General features: G+C 34.8%; 3 protein-coding genes and 1 long non-coding RNA gene across 4 annotated transcripts; 1 reads left to right on the top strand and 3 right to left on the bottom strand.

Annotated features, from left to right (window-relative positions):
* Window positions 1–10,351: 10,351 nt before the first annotated feature.
* Window positions 10,352–10,933, bottom strand: LOC133792505 (uncharacterized). The gene has a single exon (XM_062230416.1). The coding sequence runs from the start codon at window positions 10,931–10,933 to the stop codon at window positions 10,352–10,354; it is 582 nt and encodes a 193-aa protein (XP_062086400.1).
* A 10,793-nt stretch (window positions 10,934–21,726) lies between these two features.
* On the bottom strand, window positions 21,727–22,397 carry LOC133790075 (uncharacterized). Its single transcript, XR_009873876.1, has 3 exons — window positions 22,357–22,397; window positions 22,089–22,196; window positions 21,727–21,860 (listed from the first exon to the last, which is right to left on the bottom strand). It is a non-coding gene; the product is annotated as an uncharacterized LOC133790075 (long non-coding RNA).
* A 128-nt stretch (window positions 22,398–22,525) lies between these two features.
* LOC133792507 (homogentisate phytyltransferase 1, chloroplastic-like) lies at window positions 22,526–24,848 on the bottom strand (the record flags this gene model as incomplete). The annotated part of the gene is made up of 9 exons (XM_062230417.1): window positions 22,526–22,624; window positions 22,706–22,777; window positions 22,901–22,996; window positions 23,413–23,514; window positions 23,673–23,762; window positions 23,871–23,954; window positions 24,177–24,252; window positions 24,335–24,417; window positions 24,552–24,848. Coding segments are annotated over 9 exons (999 nt in total), but the record flags the coding sequence as incomplete, so codon positions are not given.
* Window positions 24,849–25,245: 397 nt separating this feature from the next.
* LOC133792508 (putative B3 domain-containing protein REM15) lies at window positions 25,246–26,642 on the top strand. The gene is made up of 5 exons (XM_062230418.1): window positions 25,246–25,344; window positions 25,441–25,729; window positions 25,816–25,946; window positions 26,118–26,397; window positions 26,479–26,642. Exons 1-5 carry the CDS (start codon window positions 25,246–25,248, stop codon window positions 26,640–26,642), a joined length of 963 nt encoding a protein of 320 aa, XP_062086402.1.

The following is a 26,642-nucleotide window of genomic DNA, read 5'->3' on the forward strand; positions in this document are numbered from 1 at the left end:
AAGTTTTCAAAATAAAACTAAGTAATTTACATGCAATTGATTTAACAAAATAATTCATATAAACATATAGGACAATCCTAATAATCATGTTTCTACAAATGAGATGCATGATTATGACTGTGTGGGTTTTTATGTATGGCATACAATGCGTGAACATGTTATCAATCACATTAATCACATGAAAATAATTATTTAAATAAATAAACAATAAATGTTGAACCAGGTGCTTTTGGGTAGTTCTAATTTTACAACCACTTTATAAAATTAAAATAAATAAAATAAAATCGCCTTGATCTCCATCGGGCTACTTTACTTTACTGTCGGTAGGATATGTGTCGTTGTTGGTCCAGAATAATAATAAGAAATTTTTTTTCTAATTATTTATGATTAATTAAAACAAACTTTCAAATAATCATTATTTTTATTTTTCTTTTTAATTAAAACAACTTTTAATTAAAACTGAAATGAATTTAAATTAAAATTTGTTATTTTAAAAAAATAAAATTTAAATAAGATATTCAAAAAAGTTTGTTCAGATAACAAAAATATCTCATTATTTAAATATCAAATTTCAAAAATAGGATATTTAAACATTTTAAAATTTAAAAAATAATAGATTAATTTAAAAAAAAATAAAAAAAATTCTGGACCAGTCAGGCGGGGACACACGGTGTCAAACGGGGCTGCTGGGGCTGGACTGTACGGAACCATACGGATCCGTATGGACCTGTCCGGACGGCATCCGGCAGCGGCTCGGAGGTCGGTCTCGGAGGAGCGATGGCTGAATTCTGAATCTCGGGCTCCGTTTTGACTTTTGTGTGATCAGAATTACAATTTTATGGTGTCAAAAACCAAATAAAATTACATAAATCCTATGCCCTTTAATGGCTTACACAATGATCTAATCGTAAACAAATCCTAACCCAAAAACACTATACAATTAACGATTCAAAATTCCTATGCATTCAATCACATTAAGCCATCCATTCATTCATCAAAATAAATAAATGCATAAAAGTAAACCCACACAGATTCAATATATATATGTGAAGATAGCTCTGGTACCATTTGTTGGTTTTTATTGATCAAATCAGCGATTATACGCAGCGGAACAACAATCAAATTGTTAGTTTATTCCCATAAGATTTCTAGATCTACTTCTTCACATCCATATATATATATATTGAATCAAAGACATGAATAGAAAAATTACCTCAGGTCCTTCCTTGCTGCTATTTTTTTGTATGGCTAAATCCTTGAGATCTCATACCAAGATCTTCCAAAATGTTCTCAGCACACAAAGAACGAGTGTGGGCTCGCTATACAAACAATAGGCAAAAAACTATTTATCAGATGTTCTCAACACATGAGATCTGATAAAGTTTGGACCTAAGTTTTGTGAAGAACACTGACTTTTGTTTATGTCACTGTTCTCTTTCTCTGAGAGAGATTTCTAGATATTTTTCTATCCCTGAAAAGTTACGTTCTGTAAAACTGATATCCTATATTTAATATATTCAATATATTAAAATATTTGTTATTTTAAACAATTTAAAATAACTGATCAGTTATCAGATATTTGCTTAAATAATAATATTTTAATCATATTAAAATATGTCATTATTTATTTAATATTTAAATAACTAAAATTGTGGGAACCAAGAAACTGATCATAGTCTTTCATGCGTGTAGCACAATGACTGTGCACTATGCCACACGTGTACCACATGCCAGTGATGGCATGTGATTTTTCCAAATTTTTATTATTATTTAAATAGCAAAAAATCCAAAAAATAAATTAATTCAAAAATAATTATAATTTTGTTAAATCAAATAATTAATTAATTACACATAATTAAACAATAATTATGTTTGATACATAGAAAAATATTTTTCTTATCACATAAGTCCTTTTTGCCCATTTTTGTGTATACCTTTGTCAGTGTTTGTTTGAGTCATTTTGGGGACCATGGACCTATAACATTAAGCTCCAATAAATAAACTAAATAATTAAACTCTTTAATTATAATAGTTAATTTATTAATTCTGATATTACTCCACTATAAATTCAGAATTGCACTCTTTATGTTATAGATATACTTTTACAGAAATCTTTTCTTAAGTCGTCCATTGATATAACCATCTTTCAATAGTTCAACCCTCTAATTAATTAGTTCATAAATTAGAATGGAAGAATTACCATTTTACCTTTCTAATTTACTTCTTATTCCTTAAGTACCATTAATTCACTAGTGAATAATTAATCTATAATCTAATTATAGATTTGAGCTCAAAATCATTCAGTTACAGAATTAACCCTTAAGGAAACTAATATACGATCCGTTAGGAAAGATTAGATTTCGTATTGTTGATACATGTTCCCAGCCATCCATGATATTAAATCTCCAAAACAAAAGTCATTAGCCTCATCCTTTGAAGAGACCTTAACGAATGAATCAAAAGATTTAATAAACATGAACATGAGTTTATGAACACTCAGGATTTAGGTTGATCTATAAATGATCATCAGTTATGATATGAATTACAAGTCTTTATTGTTAAATGGTTTTTGGATAAAGACTTTAATTCATATCGGCCCATGTCATATATAATCATATTATATAAAGCACCTTTATCGAGATGTCTTACCACATCAATAATCCGAATCTAGATTATTTGTATCATTATGATACTCAGTAAACAGTACTTACAACTCCAATTAAAGAATTCCATAACTTTAATTTGTTGTTGTTGTCTATTTTTATTCGTTCATGTGATCTTAATTCTCTCGTACTTATACAAGATCACATCCTCAATAATGAATATGGAATTTTTCTACATATTTATAAAATTATTCAAACAATAATTTAACAATCTAAATATAACAATAATAATAAACCATTGTATTTATTTATTCACAGAAAAGCAAATGTCTTTACATGCTTTTAGGACACACTCCTAACAATAATAACATAGCATCACAATCACAGAGGCAAAATAAAGACTAAACCCAGCCTAGAAACACATAGGTCTACAACAATGGAGATCTTTATATATTTTAGATTGTTCAACAATGAAAAAAATAAAGCTTCAAAACAATGAAACAAACCTCCAGGACAATAAAACACAACTCAAGCCTCAAAACAAGAATGAAAACATAGCTCAAAGCCTCAGAAGTCAGAACAATGAAACATATAAATCGCCAAAACAAAAATGCATCAAAGTCATAAATTTGATCCCTATAAATCCCACAAATTTAAATTCAGATAAAATGAATCCAACAAAAACATGTATGTGTTAAAATCAATTAATCTAAAAAATGAATCACAAAAACAAAATATAAATCTAACATTAAAACACAAACATACCATAAAGCTAAATACACATAACATGATCATAAAGAAAACAACACAAACAACCTCAGAACAATGACTCACCATAAACCCTTCAGATTATTGGAGATTTCATCAACATTGTCATAAATATTACCTCAAACAACCAACCAACCAATCTAAAACATCTCAAACCCACCAAGGCCACAAATCCAAAAATCTGAAAGCCATAAGCCTAAACTCATATTAAAACTCAGATTTACATATTCAAACTTAACCAAAATAAACAATAATTAGGTTTGAAAACCAAGCAACGAATACAAAAACCTCAAAGCCACCAGCCAACCAATCTGAAAACTTCAAACTCATTCCAAAGTCGCACCTTAATCGTTGCAATACAAGCCATAACCCAGCCACTGCAATCCAAAGCCAGGAACGAGCTCCCTACTTCCAAAGAAAAAACCAAAAATGCAATCTAATAAACACATATACTCAAAATCACACAATAATTAGAATTGGATAAAACAATACCCACCACAAACATAAAGTTAAAAAAAGTAAAGACCAACCACAAACAAAGTTCAAAATCGAAGGCCATACAAACAGAGAAAAAAGACAGCAATGGGTGGTTGTAGAAGTGGTGATGGGTGGCTCTAGAGGTGATGATGGGTGGCTATGGATGCTGTAATGGGTGGCTTAAGAGGCGTTTGGATTCCAACAAGAGGTTGAAGAAATGAGGCGTCTTAGAGAAGGAAGGCGTCTTAAAGATGGATCTAGAGAAAGAGACTCTTCTGGGTTCGAGAAGGAAGGAGACGCTTCTGGGTTCGTAGAAGGAAGGAGGCGTTCGAGATCAATGGAGGTGTCTCAAAGAAGAGAAAAGAGAGGGGTGGATAAGTGTTTGGAAGAGATGAGAGGAGGTGGCTTGGGGGACTGGGTTCGTCGATGGGGAGGTAGCGGCTGGGCCCGCCGAAGAAGGAGGCAGCTGGGTTCGTCGATGGGGAGGTGGCTGAGAAGGACTAGGTTCATCGATGGGTAGGCGATTGGGAGACTAAGAAGAGAGAAGGTGAGTGTGTTGGAGAGAAAGAGGGACTTAAGAGATCGATAGTTTTAGGTTTAGGTTTATAAAAGTTATATTTATGTTTTTATTAAATAAAATACATTTATATAATTATATTTATGTTATTTTTTATATATAAATGTATATGATTATGTTTTTATGAAGAAAAAATGAGTACTATAATGTTAATGTTGTCCACATCAGCATTAATTTCAATTAAAAAAAAAAAAAATTTTAAATAAAATTGGTAGGAAAAATGAGCTCCAAAAGCTAAAAATTTTCCCTCCAATATATTCGTAGGAAAAACTTGTTACCTACCAATATTATTGGTACAAAAAATATAATTATGGAAAATTTTAATATTTGCCTACCAATAGTGCGTACCATTAAATTTTGGGTAGGTAAGAGTAACTTTACCTACCAATATATATAGGTAGGTAAGAAATTAGTAGGTATATGCCAGATTTCTTGTAGTGTCTCATGACCTTTGATGAGACTATCTCAGATGCAAACCTTGCCAGTCTGTCAAACTTCTAGGCATACTTTGTGATTGGAAGATGTAGAGTCCAAGAACTTTACTTAGCTAATTGTTTAGTAGTATTATAGTATGTTTAGTATTATCTTTGTTACTGTGGATTTTTGGTTCAGACCGGGAATTATTTGGACACTCATAGTAGTACTTATAGATTTTATAAGTTTAACCTATAGTTTAAGAATATTAAGTATAACCTAAGGTTTGATTATATGACTGATAATTAAGGATTATATTTATTATATTATAAGGTTTAGACATCAACCAATAGGATTTTAAGCACATGTTATGAATGGTGATTAAGGATTAAGTATTTTTGAGGATTAAATTTAATAAGGAGTAAAGTTTGAATGTTATAAGGTCAGTCAGCAGCTTTGAATACGTTGAGGGCTTAGTCAAGGCTGTTTACTCCATTCAAACTTAGCTAAAAATGTGTAATTTCGTGTTTAATTATTCAGCGTGTGCCGATATATCGCAGCTATAGGGGGCGATATATCGCAGCACGTAGATACGGAAAACACGAGACGATGCACGGTCGCCTCGGGCATACTAGCCCAGGCGATATATCGCCTCCTCCAGCATGAATTCAAACTCTTTTGAATTCTTTTCCTTTCAGCCATTCAAACTTCTTCAAAAGTCCAGCATCTTTTGAATGAGTCTTCAGCCTCTGCTGAACGATTATTCAAATGATTTTCACCTAAAAAGCCATTATTTTTATTCAAGTAAAATCAAGATACTTTCATTCCCAAACTCTATAAATAGGACCTAGTACCCAGCCATTATTCACCTTTTGCTCTAAGTTCAGAAGCTGCTAGTGTTAAGTGAGTGTGAGAGTGTAAACACCTGGTTTGGGAAAATCATAAGCTTAAACATCATAAGCTTATCAAACACTTTGGGAAGTGAGGTTCTATAGTATTTCGGTTGAGGAGTAGATTGGTCTTTCAAGTCTTTGAGGTAACCAAAACTCTAGTTCATTTCTGTATTATGTTATTTTCTTTCTCATAGTCTTCTACTCAATCTCTAACCTTAATCTTCATTTTGGTTAGGGAATCTAAGTTCTTGAGCACGTAAGTTTCGGTAAGCATGTTTCTCAAATGGTTTAGTCTATCCATCCCTTTCATTTCATCTCCTTTCTTCTTTAGACTCACTCTTTCTTATGGTTTTAGGAGTGTTCCAAAAAGTCCCAACTCAGTCCACATATCCCGGTAACTTTGGTAAGGAAAATAGGCTAGAATCTATATGTTTATGTTTATGTTATTTTATGTGTTATGTTATGAAACATGCTATGAATTATGTTATGAATGTGTATGTTTGTAGGCTTGGGCTTATGCCCTATTTGACTAACAAGACCCCAAAAAGGTTATGGGCATATGCCCACTTAGCTAGTGGGACCCCACTAATCTCATGGGCATAAGCTTGTTTAGTCTATGGGACCCCAAGTAATAATGGCCATTATAATAAGTGTATGTATTATGTGTTATGATATGTCTTTACGTTTATTATGAAGTTTATGTTTATGACTATGTGTTAGATTTTCCTTGCTGGGCATTAGGCTCATTCCTTTCTGTTTATGTGCAGGAAAATAAGCTTTAGAGGCGGTAAGATTCGTGACGCTTAGAGGATGTGTATCGATGTTGAATGGAGTCAAGGGGCCGAGCGTTATTCGATTCGAGGATGTAGTCTTGTTTATGTTTTTTATGGTTTTAAATGTATTTTCCGCATTTTCTATGTAACTCTTTTTACTTTAAGTTATTTTTTGTTTTAAAGACAATGGGTACCCATATCCTACTTATTATTTATGAAAGTAACCTTTGTTTCTACAAGTTTATAATAAATTATGGTATTTTCGCAAATGTATGTTTTAGTAAGAATATGCATGTATAGTTCGATAATGGTCCAAGAGTCTAGATTAGTGGGGCATTACAGAAGACTACCTTGTGTAATTATCACAAACTCATTAACTCTAGTTGTTAGCACTGTAGCATTGTAGTACTTTTTGCTGAAAACTTGTACAAAGTCAGCCCAGGTCATGGTGTCTAAAGTTTGTGTCTTCTTAACCATGTCCCACCAAATTCTAGCATCCGTCTTTAGGATTGCTAGTTATCTTGTTGTCCTTGGAAATCCTTAGTCTATACTAGTAGCCTTTGTCTTATTTTGTCATGTCGAAACTAATTACTTATCCTCATTGTTGCTTTAGTTCGTAGCTTTTCACTGTACTCTATGTTGAACTATGTTATTGTGGATTTACTCGGCTCTCCACCTCATTAGTCTCCCTTTACTCCATTGAGGTTTTGCTATTGTTTGCTAATAAATGTTGTGGCGTGTCCACTTTGTTTGCTCCTCTGCTACTGCACGTATCTATCTAGTTAACAACATCACCTCACAAGATAATATCGTGGAGTAAACTCCCTGACCCATGTCTTTATTAACAATCGTATCACAAAGCTTATGTGTCCTTTGATCTTGATAGTGTCCAGTTATTGTTATATTATTTTATAATATAATATAATGTTTAGATTAAATAAATGTGACATAGAGTGTCACATATTGTAACATATAATAGAGAGTTACATTATTTAGATATATGTGATATATCCAAATATGTAACATATTTGGTGTTACAAATTCAATCACAAATTTGTATCTTCCAAATATTACCCATTATTGTGTATATTTGTTGTTACACAATATTGAGATGAATATCATAAAGCCCTATGTGAAATGGTTGTTAGAGATATGATTTTATCCCCAATAATGTGTTTTGGGGGTTTCAAAATCAATTGGGAGGGTTTGGAACTGTTTGGAAACACAACACAATTTAGTGTGCTGAAACTGGACTGTGGCCGCGGCCACTGAATGTTGGTGGCTGCGGCCTGTGGGACAGAGGGCAGTGGCCGCAACCATTGATGTCCCTGACCGCAGCCACAAGTGCAAATTAGGCCAAATTTGTAGTTTTTTCCAAATGTGTTGAACGGCTCCAAAAACCCAATTAACTCCCAAATCTCACTTTTAATTCCATAAACATCCAATTAATCATTGGCAACACCCAAGGGGGTTGGTGGAATTTGAAATTCAAAGTGTGTCTCTAAACTCTATAAATAGGAGCCTATTGCTCACTTGAAAGACACAACTTTTCTATCCACTAGAGCACTTGGCTAGAAAACACCTAGAGGCTTGGTTATTCTCAAAAGCATTTCCAAAATTTGTGAGAGATCCCTTAGTGCTTGAGTTAGGGGGAAATAAGCTTTTGGATAAAGGTTTTAAACCTTGTTCAAGTTGGTGATCCCCAAAACTCTTCACTTTGGTAGTGTGAGTGAGAGTTGTTTGTGTTTTGTTTTCTTGTTCTTTCTTTTATTATGTTTCTCTTCATCTTCATCTTCATATTCTTCTTTTCTATTTATTTGTATTTCTTGTTTAGAGTTGTAATCCTTTCTTTTCTTTTGTTTCAAACACCTTTACTTTATTTGTTATCTTTTGCTTAGAATTGCATTTCACCATTCTTTTCTTCTTCTTCTTCTTCTTCTTCTTCTTTTGTTTATTTTTAATTTCAGTTATATAGTTGTAACACTTTATTTAATCAATCCTTGTCTATTGTAATATTTTTGCATAGAGTTGCAATTTTCTTACCATTTCCATTGAGACAAATACTATTTTCCAAACATTCAAAAGCTTACCCTTGTTTATTTCAATGGAAGGTGGTACCATAAGATTATGAATCAAAACCTAGTGAGGCTGGATAGGTTTGATGGGTCCAATTTCACTAGATGGCAAGACAAGGTGAGATTCCTTTTGACCACTCTAAAAATTGCCTACATTCTAGAGTCCACTCTAGAACCTCTCCCAACACCATCCGACAAGGACACTCCCGAGGTGGTGGAGAAAAGAAGGAAAAGGGAGGAGGACAATCTCCTTTGTAGGGGTCATATCCTCAATGCCCTTTCTGATAGGCTCTATGACCTCTACTTCGAGACCAAATCGACAAATGAGATATGGGATGCACTTGAGACAAAATTCAAGGCGGAAGAGGAACATTCCAAAAAGTGTTTGATATCACTATATTTTGATTTCAAATTTTTTGGTGATAAAACTATTCTTCCTCAAATACATGAATTGCAAATAATTGTTAACAAGTTGAAAGTGTTAAAGATTCAGCTTCCCGAGGCCTTTCAAGTTGGTGCTATAGTGGATAAATTACCACCAACTTGGAAGAGCTATAGGAAAAGAATCCTTCATAAAAATGAGGATTATTCTTTGGAGGAAATCCAAAACATATTCGAATTGAGGAGGAATCGATATGTGGAGATAAACTTGTGGAGGGGTCAAATGAAGAGACTTCCAAAGCAAATGCGGTGTCACAACCAAAACATCCCAAAAACAAAGGGAAAAAGGGTAATGGGAAACCCTTGGGTCCTATAACCAACCCAAACAAGTTTAAGGGCGAGAAAGGTCCTTGCATTGTGTGTGGGAAAAAGGGTCACTATGCTAGAGAGTGTAAGCATAGAAAAGACCAACAAGGACCTAAGGTGAATGCAATTGAAGAGGAAGACATAGTTGCTATCCTTAGTGAGGTGAATGCGGTCCAAGGCAAGGTGAAAGGATGGTGGTATGATACATGTGCCATCGTCTATGTCACCTATGACAAATCATTGTTCAATTCCTTTGAAGAGTCAAAGGGCAATCGTAAGATTCAAATGGGCAATGAGGGCAAATCCAAGGTACTAGGCAAAGGTACCATTGAAGTCTTTTTCACCTCCGGCAAGAAAGTTACATTAGTGAATGTACTTTATGTTCTCGAAATGAGTAGAAACTTGGTAAGTAATGATTTGCTTGGCAAGCCCGGCATTAAAGCCGTTTTTGAGTCTGGTAAACTTATACTTACCAAATCAAATGCATTTTTGGGAAATGGGTACTCTTGTGAGGGTATGATTAAGTTGTGCACCAATGATGTAACTTTCAATGTTATCAATAAAAATGTTGATTCCGCCTATATAGTTGAGTATGATTCTTTATTTTTGTGGCATCTTAGACTATCTCATATGGGTTTTTCAACCATGAAAAGAGTAGTAAAATTTGGTATGATTGCATGCAATGTTATAAACTATGGTAAATGTGAAACATGTGTTAAGGCAAAAATGATTAAGAGACCATTTCCTAGTGTAGAAACATCATCTAATTTGCTAGATTTAATCCATAGTGATCTTTGTGAATTAAATGGTGTTTTAACTAGAGGTGGTAAAATGTATTTTCTTACTTTTATAGATGACTTTAGTAGATATACCTATGTGTTTCTTTTAAAGCATAAAGATGAAACTTTTGATGCTTTTAAATTTTTTTTTGGTGAATAAGAATCATTGTATTGCTCAAAATCAAATCATGTACACTTATGAATTTCCTTCTACCCTATGTGACTTACAGTCCATGTATCTAACTTTACAATTTGTGAAACCATTCCTTATCCCTATTTTGTTTCCCCTTGTACATTGATACAGTGAGTCTCAACTTTAACTCTCTCTTAATGACCTCTATAGTATGATTTACATGCCAAATCTTAGATGACCACAAGACATCATTTCGGACTCTCCATATATGATAAACTAGCGCTGATACAGCAGCTATGTAAAAACCTCTCCTGAGCTTGCTAAGGTGTTTTGCTTTGGAAATCCAGTGCAATAAAGTGTGATAATTCTCTGTTTGTGCTTGGCAGCCAATCCACTCCTTCAACTTCACAAGACAGTTTTTGCTGTAAGTACATTGAAAGAATAGATGAGATATCTCTTCATTGTGATCTCCACACAGCAAGCATACTGTGTCCAATACCTGACAGTGTTTACTGAGGTAGCCTCTGGTTCTCAGCTTCTGGTGCAAAGTTAGCCAAATGATGTATCTATGTTTCGGAATATTGCATCTCTCCCAGACATATTTACTCCATTGAACCTTGGTATATTGGTCATATAGTATTGCATGCCCATATTGAATACTATATTTCACTGCCATTAAAGCTGATCTGTCCATTTTAGCTCTATAAAAATCCTTAATTTCAACAATTTTCTTCCAATACCAGCTGCAACTTTGCTGCACTGAGAAGCCCACTAGTCCATCTTTTGTAAATAGATGCTATGTATCCACTTTACCCATAGATTATCCTTTTTAGAAGCTATTGCCCATACATATTTCCCTAATGCAGCAATATTCCATTCTAAGATTTTCCTGAAGCCTAACCCTCCTGCAGATTTTGGAGTACAGACAGCGGACCAAGTAACTAATCCCGAACCATGAGCTTCTGCCACTCCCTTCCAAAGAAAGGCCATGCAAATTGCATCTATATCCTTCAATATCTGTTTTGGCATCACCATTATTTGAGCCCAATAAGAGTGTATTGATAGTAAAACCGAATTGATCAATGTTGCTCTAGCACTATATGATAAATTCCTGGAACTCCATTGCTTAATCCTAGCTACCATTTTTTCTAGAATGATCCCACACTCAACATTAGATATTCGTTTAGAACAGATAGGAATGCCCAGATACCTGAATGGTAATGAAGATCGAATGAATCCCGAGGCAATCACCACTCTGTCAATCTCAGATTCAATCATGCCACTGCAATATATTGCAGACTTAGCCTCATTTGGAAAGAGTCCCGAGGTCTTGGAAAATAGCTTGAGCCCCCTAAGCATCCAAAGGATAGATATAAAGTCTCCATGACTGAATAACAATATGTCATCAACAAAACATAGATGGTTCAGCTTCAAACTAGCACACCTATCATGGAATTTATAGCCTGGAGAAGAGCTAACTTTAAGCATAATCCTAGATAGATATTCCATACCAAGTACAAATAACAAGGGAGACATAGGATCTCCTTGCCTCAAAATATCCATTTAGTGAGCCATTAATCATCAATGAAAACCTGGGAGTTTGAACACAAACCATGATGAGTTGTATAAATTTCTGGGGAAACTGAAAAACAGTGAGCATTTCTTCAATAAAGTCCCATTCTATAGTGTCATATGATTTCCTCAAATCCAATTTGATCATGCAACTTGGCTTACAACTTTGTCTCCCATAATGCCGAACTAAGTCTTAACATATCATGATATTATAAGCTATATATCTACCATGAACAAATCCCCCTTGATTTTCTGCAATTATTTCAGGTAGAACTTTCCAGAGTCTTGAGCAAATCAACTTTTAAATTATATAAATTAGAAGTTGAAAATTAACTTAATAAAAAGATTAAGGTGCTAAGAAGTGATATAGGAGGAGAGTACTTCTTTAATGAAATTCAATACATTTTGTGAAGAAAATAGTATAATTCATGAGTGGATTGCACCTTATAAACACAATGGTGTTGCCGAAAGGAAAAATACAACTTATCTAGAGATGATAAATTCTATGTTGGTGTTTTCTAACTTGAACCTCAACTTATGGGGTGAAGCACTATTAACTGCTTGTCACATTCTCAATCGAATACCAATGAAGAAAAATGAGATATTTCCATATGAGTTATGGAAAGGAAGAAAACCCAACATAGGGTACTTCAAAGTGTGGGGGTGTCTTGCATATTGCAAGAAAAACGAACCTAATAGAACAAAGTTAGGTTCAAAAGCCACAAAGTGTGCTTTTGTTGGTTATTCCAACAATAGTAAAGCTTATAGGCTATTAGAATTAGAGTCTAATATTGTGATTGAATCTAGAGAAGTTGAATTCTTTGACAACATGTTATGTGTCAACAATTCTCAAGCATCAACATCTCGAAAGGAGAATTTGTTATATGAGAACAATTCTCAAGCTTCTACATCCAAAATTGATTCTCAAGAGGAGAATTATCAAAATAATGTAAAGCAAACCTTTGAACTTAGAAGAAGTCAAAGGCTAAAAAAGAATGAGAAAAGTCTAGTAGTGGATGAGATAGATTCTCAACGAATTTCATTCTACATGGTAGAAGGAAATAGAGAGGAAGTCATTAGGAAAATTCCTATTGTACTTCTAGTTGAGGATGATCCTAAGACTTATAAAGAAGCCATGCAATCGAGAGATAGTGCATTTAGGAAAGAAGCCATCAATGATGAGATGGATTCCATTATTTCCAATAACACTTGGGAATTGATAGACCTCCCACCAGGGTCTAAGCCAATTGGGTGTAAGTGGGTATTTAGGAGAAAATACCACACTTGCGGTACTATTCAAACCTTTAAAGCTAGATTAATAGCTAAATGGTTTAGGCAAAAAGAGGGTATCGATATTTCGATACCTATGCGCCTGTTGCAAGAACAACTTCTATAAGAATTTTGTTCTCTTTAGCTTCTATACACAACTTGTATGTTCATCAAATGGATGTTAAAACTGCATTCCTTAATGGTGACCTCAATGAGGAGGTCTATATGGAACAACCCAAAGGGTTTGTTCTACCAAAATATGAACATAAAGTATGTAGACTTATAAAATCCTTGTATGGATTGAACATGCTCCTAAGCAATGGCATGAGAAATTTGATTAAGCCATAATGTCTAATGGGTTTAGACATAATAATGGAGACACGTGTTTGTATTCCAAAACTTGTCAAGGTTATGTGATCATTGTTTGCTTATATGTGGATGACATGCTTATTCTAAGTGATAGCATGAAAGGGACAGAAGAAACGAAGAGGTTTCTATCATCCACCTTCAAGATGAAAGACCTTGGAGAAGTTGACACCATACTTGGTATCAAAGTAAAGAAACATAGTGGGGGGTTTTGCGTTAGGGCGAGCCCACTATGTTGAGAAAGTATTGAATAAATTTAACCATCTTAAGGTTAAAGATGCTAATACTCCATTCGATCATAGTGTAAAACTAGAGAAGAATGAAGGAAGAGCGGTGGCTCAATTGGAGTACGCAAGTACTATAGGGAGTCTAATGTATGCTACCCAATGTACTAGACCTGATATAACATTTGCGGTAAGTAAACTTAGTAGGTTTACAAGCAATCCAAGTGTGGATCACTGGAAGGCGATTGGAAGAGTCCTATGTTATCTCAAGAAAAACAAAGGACTAAGCCTTCACTACTCCAAATTTCCTACAATCTTAGAAGGATATACAGATGCAAGCTGGATATCCAATCTTGGGGACAACTTGTCCACAACTGGTTGGGTATTTACACTTGGTGGATGTGCAATTTCTTGGGGCTCCTAGAAACAAACATGTATATCTCATTCCACTATGGAAGCAGAGTTTATAGCTCTAGCTGCTACCGACAAAGAGGCCGAATGGTTAAGAGATCTATTGATAGAGATACCCCTAATCAAAGAGAATGTATCCACTATATCGATACATTGTGATAGCCAAGCGACATTGGCTAGAGAATATGGTAGAGTGTATAATGGGAAGTCTAGACACATTAGTCTAAGTCATGGATATGTAAGAGAATTGATTCAAAGTGGAATCATCTTAATATCCTATGTGAGAACAAGTGAAAATCTGGCAGATCCTTTCACTAAGCCACTAACGAGGGATTTAGTGGCTACATCATCTCGAGGGATGGGACTTAAACTCCCTAAAGAGATTCACGATTGATGGTTTCCTTTCTTAGCACTAGTTATTTAACTAGTGTTAGTGTACAATCCAAGAACTTTACTTAGCTAGTTAGATAATAGTAGTAATAGTAATAGCTAGTAGTAGTTATAGTATGTTTATTACTGTGGAGTTTGGTTCAAGCCGGGACTTAGTTGGACACTCATAGCAACACTTGTTGTTTTATAAGTTTAACCTATAGTTTAAGAATATTAATTATAACATAAGGTTTGATTAATATAGCTAATTATGAAGATGATATTTATTATACAATAAGGTTTAGATAGACCCAATAAGATGATGACACTTGTTGTATGCATGTTTATTAAGAAATTAAGTATTTTTGAGGAATAGTTTTTTAAGAGTAATATTTGAAAACCCTTGAGTTTGCCAGCAGCTTTGAAATTGTTATAGGACTCAGTAAAAGTTGTTTACTCAATTCAAATTAGGCTGAAAAAAATGCAATTACGTGTATAATATTTCAACGTATGCTGATATCGCAGCTCTAAGGGGCGATATATTGCCACTCAGGGAATACGAAAACACGTGAACTTCGCATGAACACTTCAACGAGCCTTGGGAATATAAGCCCAAGCGATATATTGCCTAGCATGGGTGATATATCGGCTCTAGGGCATGATTTTTGAACAATTTTGAAACCGAGCTCATTTTATTCCATAACCTCTTGATAAGCCCAAAATCTTTTTGACCGAGTCTTAAGCCTCTGTTGAACGATTATTCAAATGTTTTTCAATTAAAAAGTCATTATTTTTATTCAAGCTAAATGAAGATCTTTTCATTCTTGAACTCTATAAATAGGACCTAGTACCCAACCATTTCTTTCATTCTTCAAGCTGAGTTCAAAGCCTTCAAGCTGTTAGGTTTACTTTAGAGTGTTAAACACCTGGGTTGAGGTTATAAGCTTTATCATTCTAAGCTTATTAAACACTTGGGAAGTAAGATTCATAGTGTGTATTTCGATTTTCGAGGTGTTGTTCGGTTATAGTGCATTCAAGGTATTCCTATTTCTAGTTCCTTTATGTATTGTTTCATTAGTTTTTATATTTTTTCTCTATTCAATTCCTAACTTGCTGTTTTCATTCATGGTTAGGCATCTAAGTTCTTTGAGCTTGAGGTTCTTGTCGGTAAGTACCTTCTCAATGGTTTAGTTCATTCCTTTTCATCTCTTTCTTTTAGATACTCACCTTTCTCATTAATGGTTTTTAGGAGTGTTCCAAATTCCCGTCCTTGTTCTCACATCCCGATATTTGGTAAGGAAAATAGGATAGCATTATATGCTTATATGATTATGCTATAGTATGTTTTTATATGTTATGATTATGCTATAGTATGTTTTTATATGTTATGTATGTTTTGGGGCTTATAGTAGCTTAAATAGCAAACTCCAACACTTTTATGTTTTTGGGGCTTATAGTTGCTTAGCTAGAAACCTCATTGTATTTTGAAGCTTATAGTTGCTTAGTTAGAAAACACCAATAGTTACCATGTACATGGGTTAAAATTATAATATATGTTTATAGTTATATGTTATATTTTATGTTTATGTTTATGTTGCATGCTTTTAATAGATTTTCCTTGCTGGGCATTAGGCTCATTCCTTTGTTTTATATGTGCAGGAAAATAGTTATGGCGGTGGGAAGATTTTTGGCGGCTTGGGATTGTGTATTGAGGAAGAATGAATTCGGTGGACTGTGCGAACAATTCGAGGATGAAGTTGTTTAAGTCTTTTAATTATGGTTTCTATGTATTTCCGCACTTGATTTTGTAACCAATTTATTTATGATTTAAGTTATGTTTTATTTTCAAACAATGGGATCCTATATCCTACCCCAAATTATATGTATTTTAACCTTGGTTTTACAGTTTTTAATAAAGTTATGACTATTTTGTATATAAGTTTTCTTCAGAATAGTGTCTATGTATAAGTAGTTTTAATGGTCCAAAGTCTAGAATAAGTTGGGTCATTACAGTTAGGTTCAATAGGTAACAACAAGTCAATCAAGTGAATATTAGTTGTACTCAAAACAAGTCCCATCTGAGATGTTGAGTACTTGTTTGTTACCAAGTTGAGGGTTAAAACCGAAAGGTTTTTTTAATAGAATTCAGTCTTGTGAAGACAAGTATTTTTGGTAGCAAAATACTGTAAGAATTTTACCTATATGAACCAAGGGGTGGTGCCGCCTCTCATGAGAATTGGGAGTATTCTCAAGAACATCCTTGAATGGAAAGTGCACATGGCCATTAACGGTGCAAAGCAAGACATAGAGGTCTCAAGTGAACATCGCAAAGGTGTGTGTTATCACCGATTTGTCATCATGTAAAGATGGTTCAATGCCTAGCGCAACCAAATTTTTGACATATTTTGTGATAATTACACTATAGTAAAGTTCAAGTTGAAAAACATTTTACTTTATGCACCAATGCAATGACTCCTATAAGAGAGAGTTCTTATTTAATCAAGTGGGGGATAGGTTATATTTTTTAAAATATAATGATTGATTAAATAAGTGTTACAATAGATGACTATTTAATCTAGTGGGAGAATATTATATTGTTTTATAATATAATGTTTTAGATTAAATAAATGTGACATAGAGTGTCACATATTGTAACATATAATAGAGAGTTACATTATTTAGATATATGTGAAATATCCAAATATGTATCATATTTTGTGTTATAAATTCAATCACAAATTTGTAACTTCCAAATATTACCCATTATTGTGTAACTTTGTTGTTACACAATATTGAGATGAATTTCATAAAGCCATATGTGAAATGGCTGTTAGAGATATGATTTTAACCCCAATAATGTGTTTTGGGGGTTACAAAATCAATTGGGAGGGTTTGGAACCGTTTGGAAAAACAGCACATTTTAGTGTGCAGAAACTGGACTGTGGCCGCGGCCACTGAATGTTGGTGGCCGAAGCCTGTGGGATAGAAGCCAGTGGTCGCAGCCACTGATGTCCCTGGCTGTGGCCACAGGTGCAAATTAGGCCAAATTTTTCAGTTTTTTCCAAATGTGTTGAACAACTTCGAAACCCCAAATTACTCCCAAATCTCACTTTTAATTCCATAAACATCCAATTAATCATTGGTAACAGCCATAAGGGTTTGTGGAATTTGAAATTCAAAGGATGTCTCTGAACTCTATAAATAAGAGCCTATTGCTCACTTGAAAGACAACTTTTCTATCCACTAGAGCACTTCGCTAGAATAGACCTAGAGGCTTGATTATTCCAGAAAGCATTTCCAATATCTGTGAGAGATCCCTTAGTGCTTGAGTTAGGGGGAAATAAGCTTTTGGACAAAGGTTTTAGATCTTGTTCAAGTTGGTGATCCCCAACACTCTTCACTTTGGTAGTGTGAGTGAGAGTTGTTATTGTTTTGTTTTCTTGTTCTTTCTTTTATTCTAATTCTCTTCATCTTCATATTCTTATTTTCTATTTATTTGTATTTCTTATTTAGAGTTGTAATCCTTTCTTTTCTTTTGTTTCAAAGACCTTCACTTTATTTGTAATCTTTTGCTTAGAGTTGTATTTCACTTTCACTACTACAAAAAATGTTTTTTAGGACTCGCGGGGCGCGCACGAGTCCTCTATTTGAGAGCCTTAAAAATTGAGGTTTTTTAGGACTCGCAATGCGAGTCCTAAAAGAATGTTTTTAGGACTTGCAACACGAGTCCTAAAAAATCTGGTTGAGTGCCTTTAATTAAGTTTTTAGGACTCGCAATGTGAGTCCTAAAAAATATGGTTAAGTGCCTTTAAGTTATTTTTTAGGACTCGCTTTGCATGCCCTTAAAAGTAATTTTTTTTAAAAAAAAATGCAGCTACAATTTTCATTTTGATTTAGAAAAAATATATCCCTTTGTGTTATCCAAAGAACAGGCGTGGATGACGTGGCAGGCGTTTTCAATACGTGGCTGATACCTGGCGGATTTCTTGTTCGACCATCGACCAGAGAGATTCCCATGGCGTAACATTTGAACTTTATAGACGACCAGCTTGGTTGTATGCTCGATATATTTGGAGAAAATCTTATGTAGTTATGATCATATATGAGATTGTCTCCCTTGATTTCCTGAATATTTGGCTAATTAAGAAAGAATATCTGTAACTGATTCATGTAATCTTCCTTGAGCCTATAAATAAAGAGAAATAGCTCAAGGAAGGGACTTTTGGCAAATTTTTTAGTTCATACTTTACAAGAGAATTAGAGCTATCATTGTATTAGTCACCCCTCTAAGGTTTGTGAAACTCGGAGAACCCTAGTTCTTTGATCACTCCTTTGAGATTCAATATTAATAATAGCTTAAGTGGACGTAGGTCATTACCAATTCTTGGGGCCGAACCACTATAATTTACTATGTTCTTTACTATTTTTGTCATTAAATCTATTATAACACATCCATCCACATCAAGCATTTGACTCCGTGTCAGTTGACCAAATCGATGGTCAACATTCTGGTGCTTTCATTGAGAGCTTGATACGAGATTGTTGAAGCACTGATGGCGAAAACAACAAAGAAGACTGGGCAGGCGGTTGGCGCTGCACCATCCCAGCCTCCTCCTCCTCCGAACATGGCTGAAAATGAGCGACATCTAGAGTTCAATGAGGAGGAACTGGATTCTGAGACTTTGAGAAATACCCTGGGGGTATTGCAAGATGAACTGGCCAATCTGAGGGCCAGTCAAGAAAGTGCTGCGAAGATTATGGTGCGGCAGCAGCAAGAGATAGAGCGACAGTGCTAGGAGCTAAGTGAAAGACATGCAAAGATGGATCGTCGTTAGAGGGAGGCCATGGCAGCCCTCGAAGTAGCCCTACAATTGGCTAGGAATCAGGTTGCACCTGCCTCACAGCCTGATCAACCCTCAAATGGGCCACCCCAAAGGGGTGCCAATCCTAGCCCCCCAATCCAGTCGACAAGCACTCAAAGGCCTGAGCAGCCACCTGTGCCTCAGGATGATGTCCCACCAAGGGATCCTGACATGCAGCCTCCATCCCAGGCTGGTCGCGGCAATCCCCCGCAGCCAGGGCAGAATAGGGTCGGGCAGCAGCCCCGTAGTCCTAGACGCCATAGGGGTGAAGAACTGAACCCACCGAGCAGGGGGCAGCGTCCTTCTAGCAACAGAAGGAACTCAGAGATAAGCTTTGCGGTCCGAGGCCCCCCACGGAAGGATAATGCACGGGGACCTATCGACCAACGCAGTCCACCCTCTAACGCTTAGGAAGTTCCAGCCCAAGGAGGCAACCGAGGGGACAGCGGTCCCACCATAGCCAATCGAGGTTCAGAGATGGCCATGGTTATAATGAGGCCGACTCAGGCAGAAGAAATGCCGGTCGAAGAAATGAAGAGAGAGGTGGGGGTAGAAGCCCACCACCTAGGGAAGACCAACCAGAGAGACGTAACGCTGAGGGGCAGCCCAGACAAAATAACGTCTTTAACTGGCTCGGAGCAAGCGAGCAGCGGTGGAGAGACGAAGACTTAAGGGACGTACTCAATGACCATCGGGAACGGCACGATGAGTACGTCCCCCCAGCAGCAGAGGCCCTGGTGATTCCTGAAGTCGTGCAGGCCCAAATAGACGCCCTGAACCAGGAAGTACAACAGTTGGTCGGGGGAAGAACATCTCATATCGAGTACGACAGGAGAAGAGGCACTCCTTTCGTTCAAAGGATAGCTGTGGCAGAAACTCCTAGCAAGTTTAAGATGCCCACGCTTCCGAACTTTAATAGGTCCGGTGACCCGGTGTCTCATGTCAACAAGTTTGAGATACAGATGAACATTCAGAAAGTGTCTGAAGACGCTCGGTGCAGGATCTTTCCTGCAACACTTTCTGATGCTGCACAGGAGTGGTTTTTCAAATTCCCTCCTGCAAGTATCATTTCTTGGGAGATGTTCGTAAAAGAATTTTACGGACAATTCTACGCGGGTCGTGTGCACCCACTGAGGCAAACCAACTGGTTGAGATACGCCAGAAGGAGGGGGAACCTTTGAAAGAGTACGTTTAGTGCTTCATGCGTGTTGCAGCAGGAGCCAAGACTGTGGACGATGAAGGCAAAATGATGGCCCTAACTACAGGAGTTAGGTGCCATACGCCCCTCTGGAATAGCCTCAAGAAACATGGGGTTAAAACTACCCAAGAGTTTTTAGATCGAGCTGATCGATACATCAAGCTCGAGGACACAATTGCCAACGAAGGAAAGCCCCCAGGCAAAGGTAACACTACAAGAAAAAACAGTATTCATAACACTTAAAAACTGCTAACTAGGACTATTGATAACACTTCTGAAAATGTTAACATAACCCCTGTTATTAAAAGTCCAGTCTTTTCTATAACAGTATTTGAATGTTATGTTTGGTGTTATCTTAAACTATTCAATAACACATTTTTAGTTGCTATAATATTCAAATAATAACATTTAAATAGAGTTTTTGGTTATAAATTTGAAGTTTTATCTTATACTTTTTTCATAACACTTTTCAACTGTTACATTTGATTATTTTGATAACATTTTTAGTTTGTTATATTATATAAACCATAACGATTTTTTACGCTTATAATATGTTTTTAAATCATAACATATAGTAAAAAAATTGTTACTTTAGTGTGGATAATATATTTTAAATTATTTTTTGATAAGTATACTTATATGATTTTTTTTAATTAAAAGATTTTCATTATTGTATTTTGATAAACAAAATCAAAATTAATCATAAAATGTAATTCTCAATAGATTGATAAACCATAAGTATTACATTAAACAATAACTAATTCAAACCATGAATGTGTCTACTTCATGAGATCTTAGTTCTAACTTAAATTTGAAAGCTTAACATAATAAAGTTTTATAATCTTGAACATTTTTTACTTCAAACTATAGTTTGGATGATGCTATTGTTGTTGATGTTGTAGCTGTTCTTCAGCTTGTTGTGCTTGACTGTGAACCCCAGATGGTGTATTAGTCCTTCGAGGGAACTTGTTCAAACTCTCTAAAAAATAAACAGAGAAAGATAGGCAGCAAATATAAAACTGCATGCTAACAAGAATGAAACTATTCTCATAAGAAATATAATCCAAGGTCAATAAGTCTTGGAACCCCTTGTAATATGGTTTTGGTATCAATAAAGATTCATTCTAGTTATTCAACATACTAGTGTGCATCAGCAATACAAAGACCCACGAACAAATTAATGGTGTATTCAAGAGACCACTGACACTCTTTAACCACAAAATATAACTCACCTTCAAGAAAATCTTTTACACTACCCACAACTTCATTTATTCATTTTTTTTACCTTTTATTGGGTGCCTGACATCTAGCAGAATTTATCAAAAATTTGAGGCTTTCCAAGTCATCATCCTGTAATAGCATGAAGAATTTAGCCGAAATCAGCATCATTATGAAGTGATAAACCAGATATTTCTAGACAAGTTTAGATCTATTTTGTTCCTTTGTTTACTTTTAGTTTTAGGATATACACAAATAAGATTTAACAATAAATATATCTTAAACAAAGAAAGAAAAGAATTTAAATGTTATAAATTCTATAGATATAGGTGCATCTGTAATTAAACAAAGAAAACTTACAGTAAAAGTAGTTACAGTTCTTTTGGTGCACAGATCCAGCCTCAAGTCCAGATTCTTTTCATGGCAAGATATGTCTCTGAGCATGTGACGAGTATAGACATGTTCAATCTAAAAGAATAATTAATTGGAGAAAAACACAAACCTCAGAACTTGATGATGAAAGTTAAATATCAACCTGTTTTCTTGTTACAAAATCTACTGTGATCAAGTATAGACTGCTCAACCTCGACTGAACTGAAGCAAAAAAATAAAAGATTAATCAAATAACCTATATCAAAAGTTAACATTACAAAACAGTGGTAGATTTCCCTTTTTTTGCTAGAATAAACATCATAGGTATGCAAACACTAAGACTAAATCCCTCTGAAAGACTTCGATTGGCAGAGAGAATTAAAACTGGAAACAACATATTCCATCATAAAAAAGATATATTTAAACTATCGAGAATAGTCACATTCACACAAAACCAATATACATAAACTATGTTCCTCAATTGTATAAGCAATTTCAAGTAGTGAAATGCATATCCAAAATACCTGCACAATGTGATTTAGTATGGGAACAAAATAAGGTGTTCAAAAAGTGGTAACAAAAAAGGCTAAACATTTAATACTAACCCGCTTTTGACCCAAGCGCATTGTAAAAGATCGGATGCCATAAATCCTGTCTCCATCAATATCAAGTATATCCTACACATTATTCAACAACAGAAAAAAAAAATTATTTCAACTATGTCTGAGTTTGGTGTGCCCAACCAAGCAGAAAGGGAAAGCACACAACTTAGTTCCATGGAAAAAAACAAAAGTTGATACCTTAAATAATGCTATAACAACTGAGAAGAAGCTCATAAATGCAGTTGCAATGATGAGAGGCCTTGAGAAGGCAGCTGGCCTTTTAAAGACATGGGTCTGAAAATCAATGCATATTTCAGTACTTGGAATCATTGAAATCTTTTCAATTTAAAAAAAATATTATTGAAATCTGAAACGCATTACTATTATAATTTACATGATCATAGTAACAAATGGCTAAAATATGCAACTATTTGGTAAAACAGATACCCAAATAAACATTATTCCTTCCCCTTCTATTTATATGATACATGTCCTTTTCATTTACATTCTTAATATCTATGTCATGCATGATTTAGTTATTTTTAATTTATATCCATACAATAAATGGCATAATGAAAACTTATTTTTATTAAAAGACAATCAGCTTTGGGCACAAGAAATAAGAATGTTTGGATCATGCATAGTATGAGTAGAAAGAGACATCCAAAGTTCAACTTGGCTTGCAACAAGAGAAATAGATATAACATAGCCTGCATGTGAAGAAAAAAAGCTAGTTGAACAATCACTGCTCGAACTGCGAGAATGGACATTGCTGCAACTAAAGCAAATCTCTTCCATCTCAAAAGGGGCACCTGACATGAAAGGTGTTAAGATACCAAGTGAGAAACAGATTCTGTAAAGTTTCCACCTTAACCTTTTGTCATTAGGTGACATAAAACTAAGTATATATTTCAAAATATCCGCTGATAAGGCATTGTATATGAAAAATTCTGAGATTAGACAAACTCACATTGATTGAATAAGCAGTTCCCAATGCAAAACTGATGAATAGGGCCCAAAATAATGGCCATGACCCAACAATCCATCCAAGGCCAAAACTCTGAAAAATAAAGTGATAGGTAGTCAGAATATTATAGGCTGCAAATACACAATAATAAGTTTACAATATTTTGCACAATACATTAATACAGAAAGCTAATTCCCATACCAGAACAGAAAAGGATGCGACAATCATGACACCAGTTTGAATTGAATATTCCCCTGACGCCAACGGAAGATATGGCTTGTTAACCTGTGATGAAATATGCCATAGATATCTAGAGTTAGACAATCCTTGATGTATCCCATGTAACCATGTAGAATTGTAGATAGTCTCTCTAGAAGAAAAATAATATATTAAGGCAAAGAACTAGGAACTGGTGTAGTGACCTTATGCTCAAATGTAAGAATAAAATATATGCATTTTCTTCATTCAAAATTAAGAGAATGTAAGACAGTAAGAGCTAAGAGCTACCTTGTCTATATCAATATCATACAACTGATTCAAACCAACAATGTAAATGTTCATTAAGAGGGCAGCTGCAATAGCTGAATTGAAAAGATCAAATTCATAAGAACGAAATTCATGGTGTGAATTAAAAAAAAGCAGTTCAAAGTATTTTAAGCTTCACCTCCAACATCCCAACAAAAAATAATGGTGAAAAGTCTGTAAGCTTCTCGACTGCAAGTAGGGAAACTGAGACTATGCTCAATGCCTGCTTCCAGAAAAAAATAGGATGAGTCTCCAAAAATTGATAGGAAACAATATTATCAATAAATTGAAGTTTAAATGAATGAGATTAATATAATGACTATTCTGGGACTGCCCCGCTAAATTTAAATAACCTACCGTGCCTATGACTGTATGTGGCTGAGAAAACCTATAGAAAGCATCCAAGGTATCTTTAATGGAGTTCAAAACATTTTTTGGCTCCGATTCAAGAGGTTGTCCATCAGCAGCATTAACCAGGAATCTTTTATTTGGTCTCTGGTAGGATATAGATGTTTCAATGCAATGCTTCAATGAACTGGGTTGTAACCCAGCACAGCAATGTTTTTCTCTCACATTTCCGCAAAAAAAAAAAGAGCATAAAAATGGAAATAAAATTAATTTAGATTTTTTTTTAGAGTTGAAATCAGCAAGTTTTTATATTACTTCAAAAAAAGAAAAGTCAACAAACTAACAATCAATCAGATATGGAAATAAGGGGAAACTAACAAATTAATTACTTTCCTAAACTTATATTTCAAACAAAAATCAATAACGAGAAAGAACTGTTCAACAAACAACAATCAATCTAAAAGTCTTGACCTTTTTATGAAGAATATAGTTTTGGTTGTTCCAAGCCAGGAACCAAATAATGCATGACAAATAAATTTTCCATGGTAATTATTAACATATTTTGTATGATTTGTGAAATCTGTTGAATGTGTTTTCAGTCATGAAGTGGGATTTTTCTGATAAAGTATGTGGAGATTCTCCCCTACCAAGGTGGATGGAACCTGAATATTTTTTAAGGAAGTAGAAGTTGAATGCAAAAGAAATGGCTGAAGCCCTTAAGAGAGCTAAAGGTTTTAAATCTAAAGATCCCTTTTTCATGATTTGCATGCGACCATCGTTTGTTGGAACTAAGCTTAATATGGTAATTAATTATATGCTTCCTACAAGTTCAATTGAAATATACTCACATAAAAAATGTTTTTCATATTGACTTTATTCTTTTTAATCTTTTGCCAAGATTATACCATCTGTCTTTGCAAAAAATTACCTCCTCAGTACTAGTAAGCATCAAGATGTGATCCTTAAGGTTCAGGATGGAAGGACCTGGTCTGTGAAATACTATTTCAGATCGCATGGCAGGTCTCCAAAAACCAGATTTGAGGGTGGTTGGAAGGCATTTGCTGAAGACAATAATTTGAAATTAGGTAATGTTTGTGCCTTTGTTTTGAGAAAGAGTACGGGGATAATGTTGTTTGAAGTCGTTATTTTTTGTGAAAATGGGGTAGCAAATTCCCCTATGTTACCAGGTAAACATGAGCTCTACTTATTCTATAATAATATTATTGTTGTCCTGATATCATTCCCTAAATAACTTTTCTTTATGAGGCTGTAGAACTTAATGTCATGACAAAAGAAAGCCGATCAAGTAAAGTAGAATCTTGTAGCACCATGAAGGAGCAAGCTCTTGAAAGAGCAAGTTGTTCTCAAACTAAAAGGCCATCCTTCAGTCACTATGCGTGCAGTGTATACAACTGGCCGTTGTAATTTTGTAAGTTTTCCAGTTTATACATGTTAAATTATCAGTTTCTTTTTACTCATAAACTTGGCATCTATTTCCGTAGCATATATTTTCTGTCTTCCTTGATGATCAGATTTGTTTAATATTTTCTATGTTCTTGTTTTTCATTTGGTCAGTGCTTGCCATACAAGTTTGTGGAGAAGTACATTAGTAAGAAAGAATGTGAGGTAAGGCTTTGGGTTTCGGATGGTAGATCTTGGTTTGTCCAATTAAGGGTGAGGCAAAGAAATGTGTTACCCAGAGCTGAATTATTAAGCCATGGCTGGAAATCATTTGCACTAGACAATAGTCTGCGAGCGGGTGATATTTGCACATTTGAACTTACTAACAATGGCAATGAAATTTCATTTAAAGTTTCCATTGTTAAGATAGCTGATGATGCATGTAACAAGCAAGGTGAGAAATGCTCTTAACTAATATAATTGAATGCAATAGTTATGGTTATAGTATTGACTTACTTACAAGTGTTGTTTTCAGTTGCAAATAAGAGAAGAACAACTACACCATCCAAGCGAAAGAGAAATCCTTGTGTGAAAGTTGAATCTTCTTTTAATTATGATAAAGCCAACATGATTCCACAGAACCTGATTGCAAAGATAGAACAAGAGAAAATTAAAGTTGAACCTTCAGGTATGCTATGA

This window comes from Humulus lupulus, chromosome 7 (genome assembly GCF_963169125.1).
Source record: "Humulus lupulus chromosome 7, drHumLupu1.1, whole genome shotgun sequence".
NCBI classification, from domain to species: Eukaryota; Viridiplantae; Streptophyta; class Magnoliopsida; order Rosales; family Cannabaceae; genus Humulus; species Humulus lupulus.

Excerpts from the sequence above, each read along its gene's own strand:
- LOC133792505 (XM_062230416.1), bottom strand. The coding sequence starts at position 10,933 with ATGGACAGATCAGCTTTAATGGCAGTGAAATATAGTATTCAATATGGG.
- LOC133792508 (XM_062230418.1), top strand. The coding sequence starts at position 25,246 with ATGGCTGAAGCCCTTAAGAGAGCTAAAGGTTTTAAATCTAAAGATCCC. Across the intron at positions 25,730-25,815 it reads AAATTCCCCTATGTTACCAG|AACTTAATGTCATGACAAAA; the intron begins GTAAACATGAGC and ends ATGAGGCTGTAG. Across the intron at positions 25,947-26,117 it reads TCAGTCACTATGCGTGCAGT|TGCTTGCCATACAAGTTTGT; the intron begins GTATACAACTGG and ends TCATTTGGTCAG.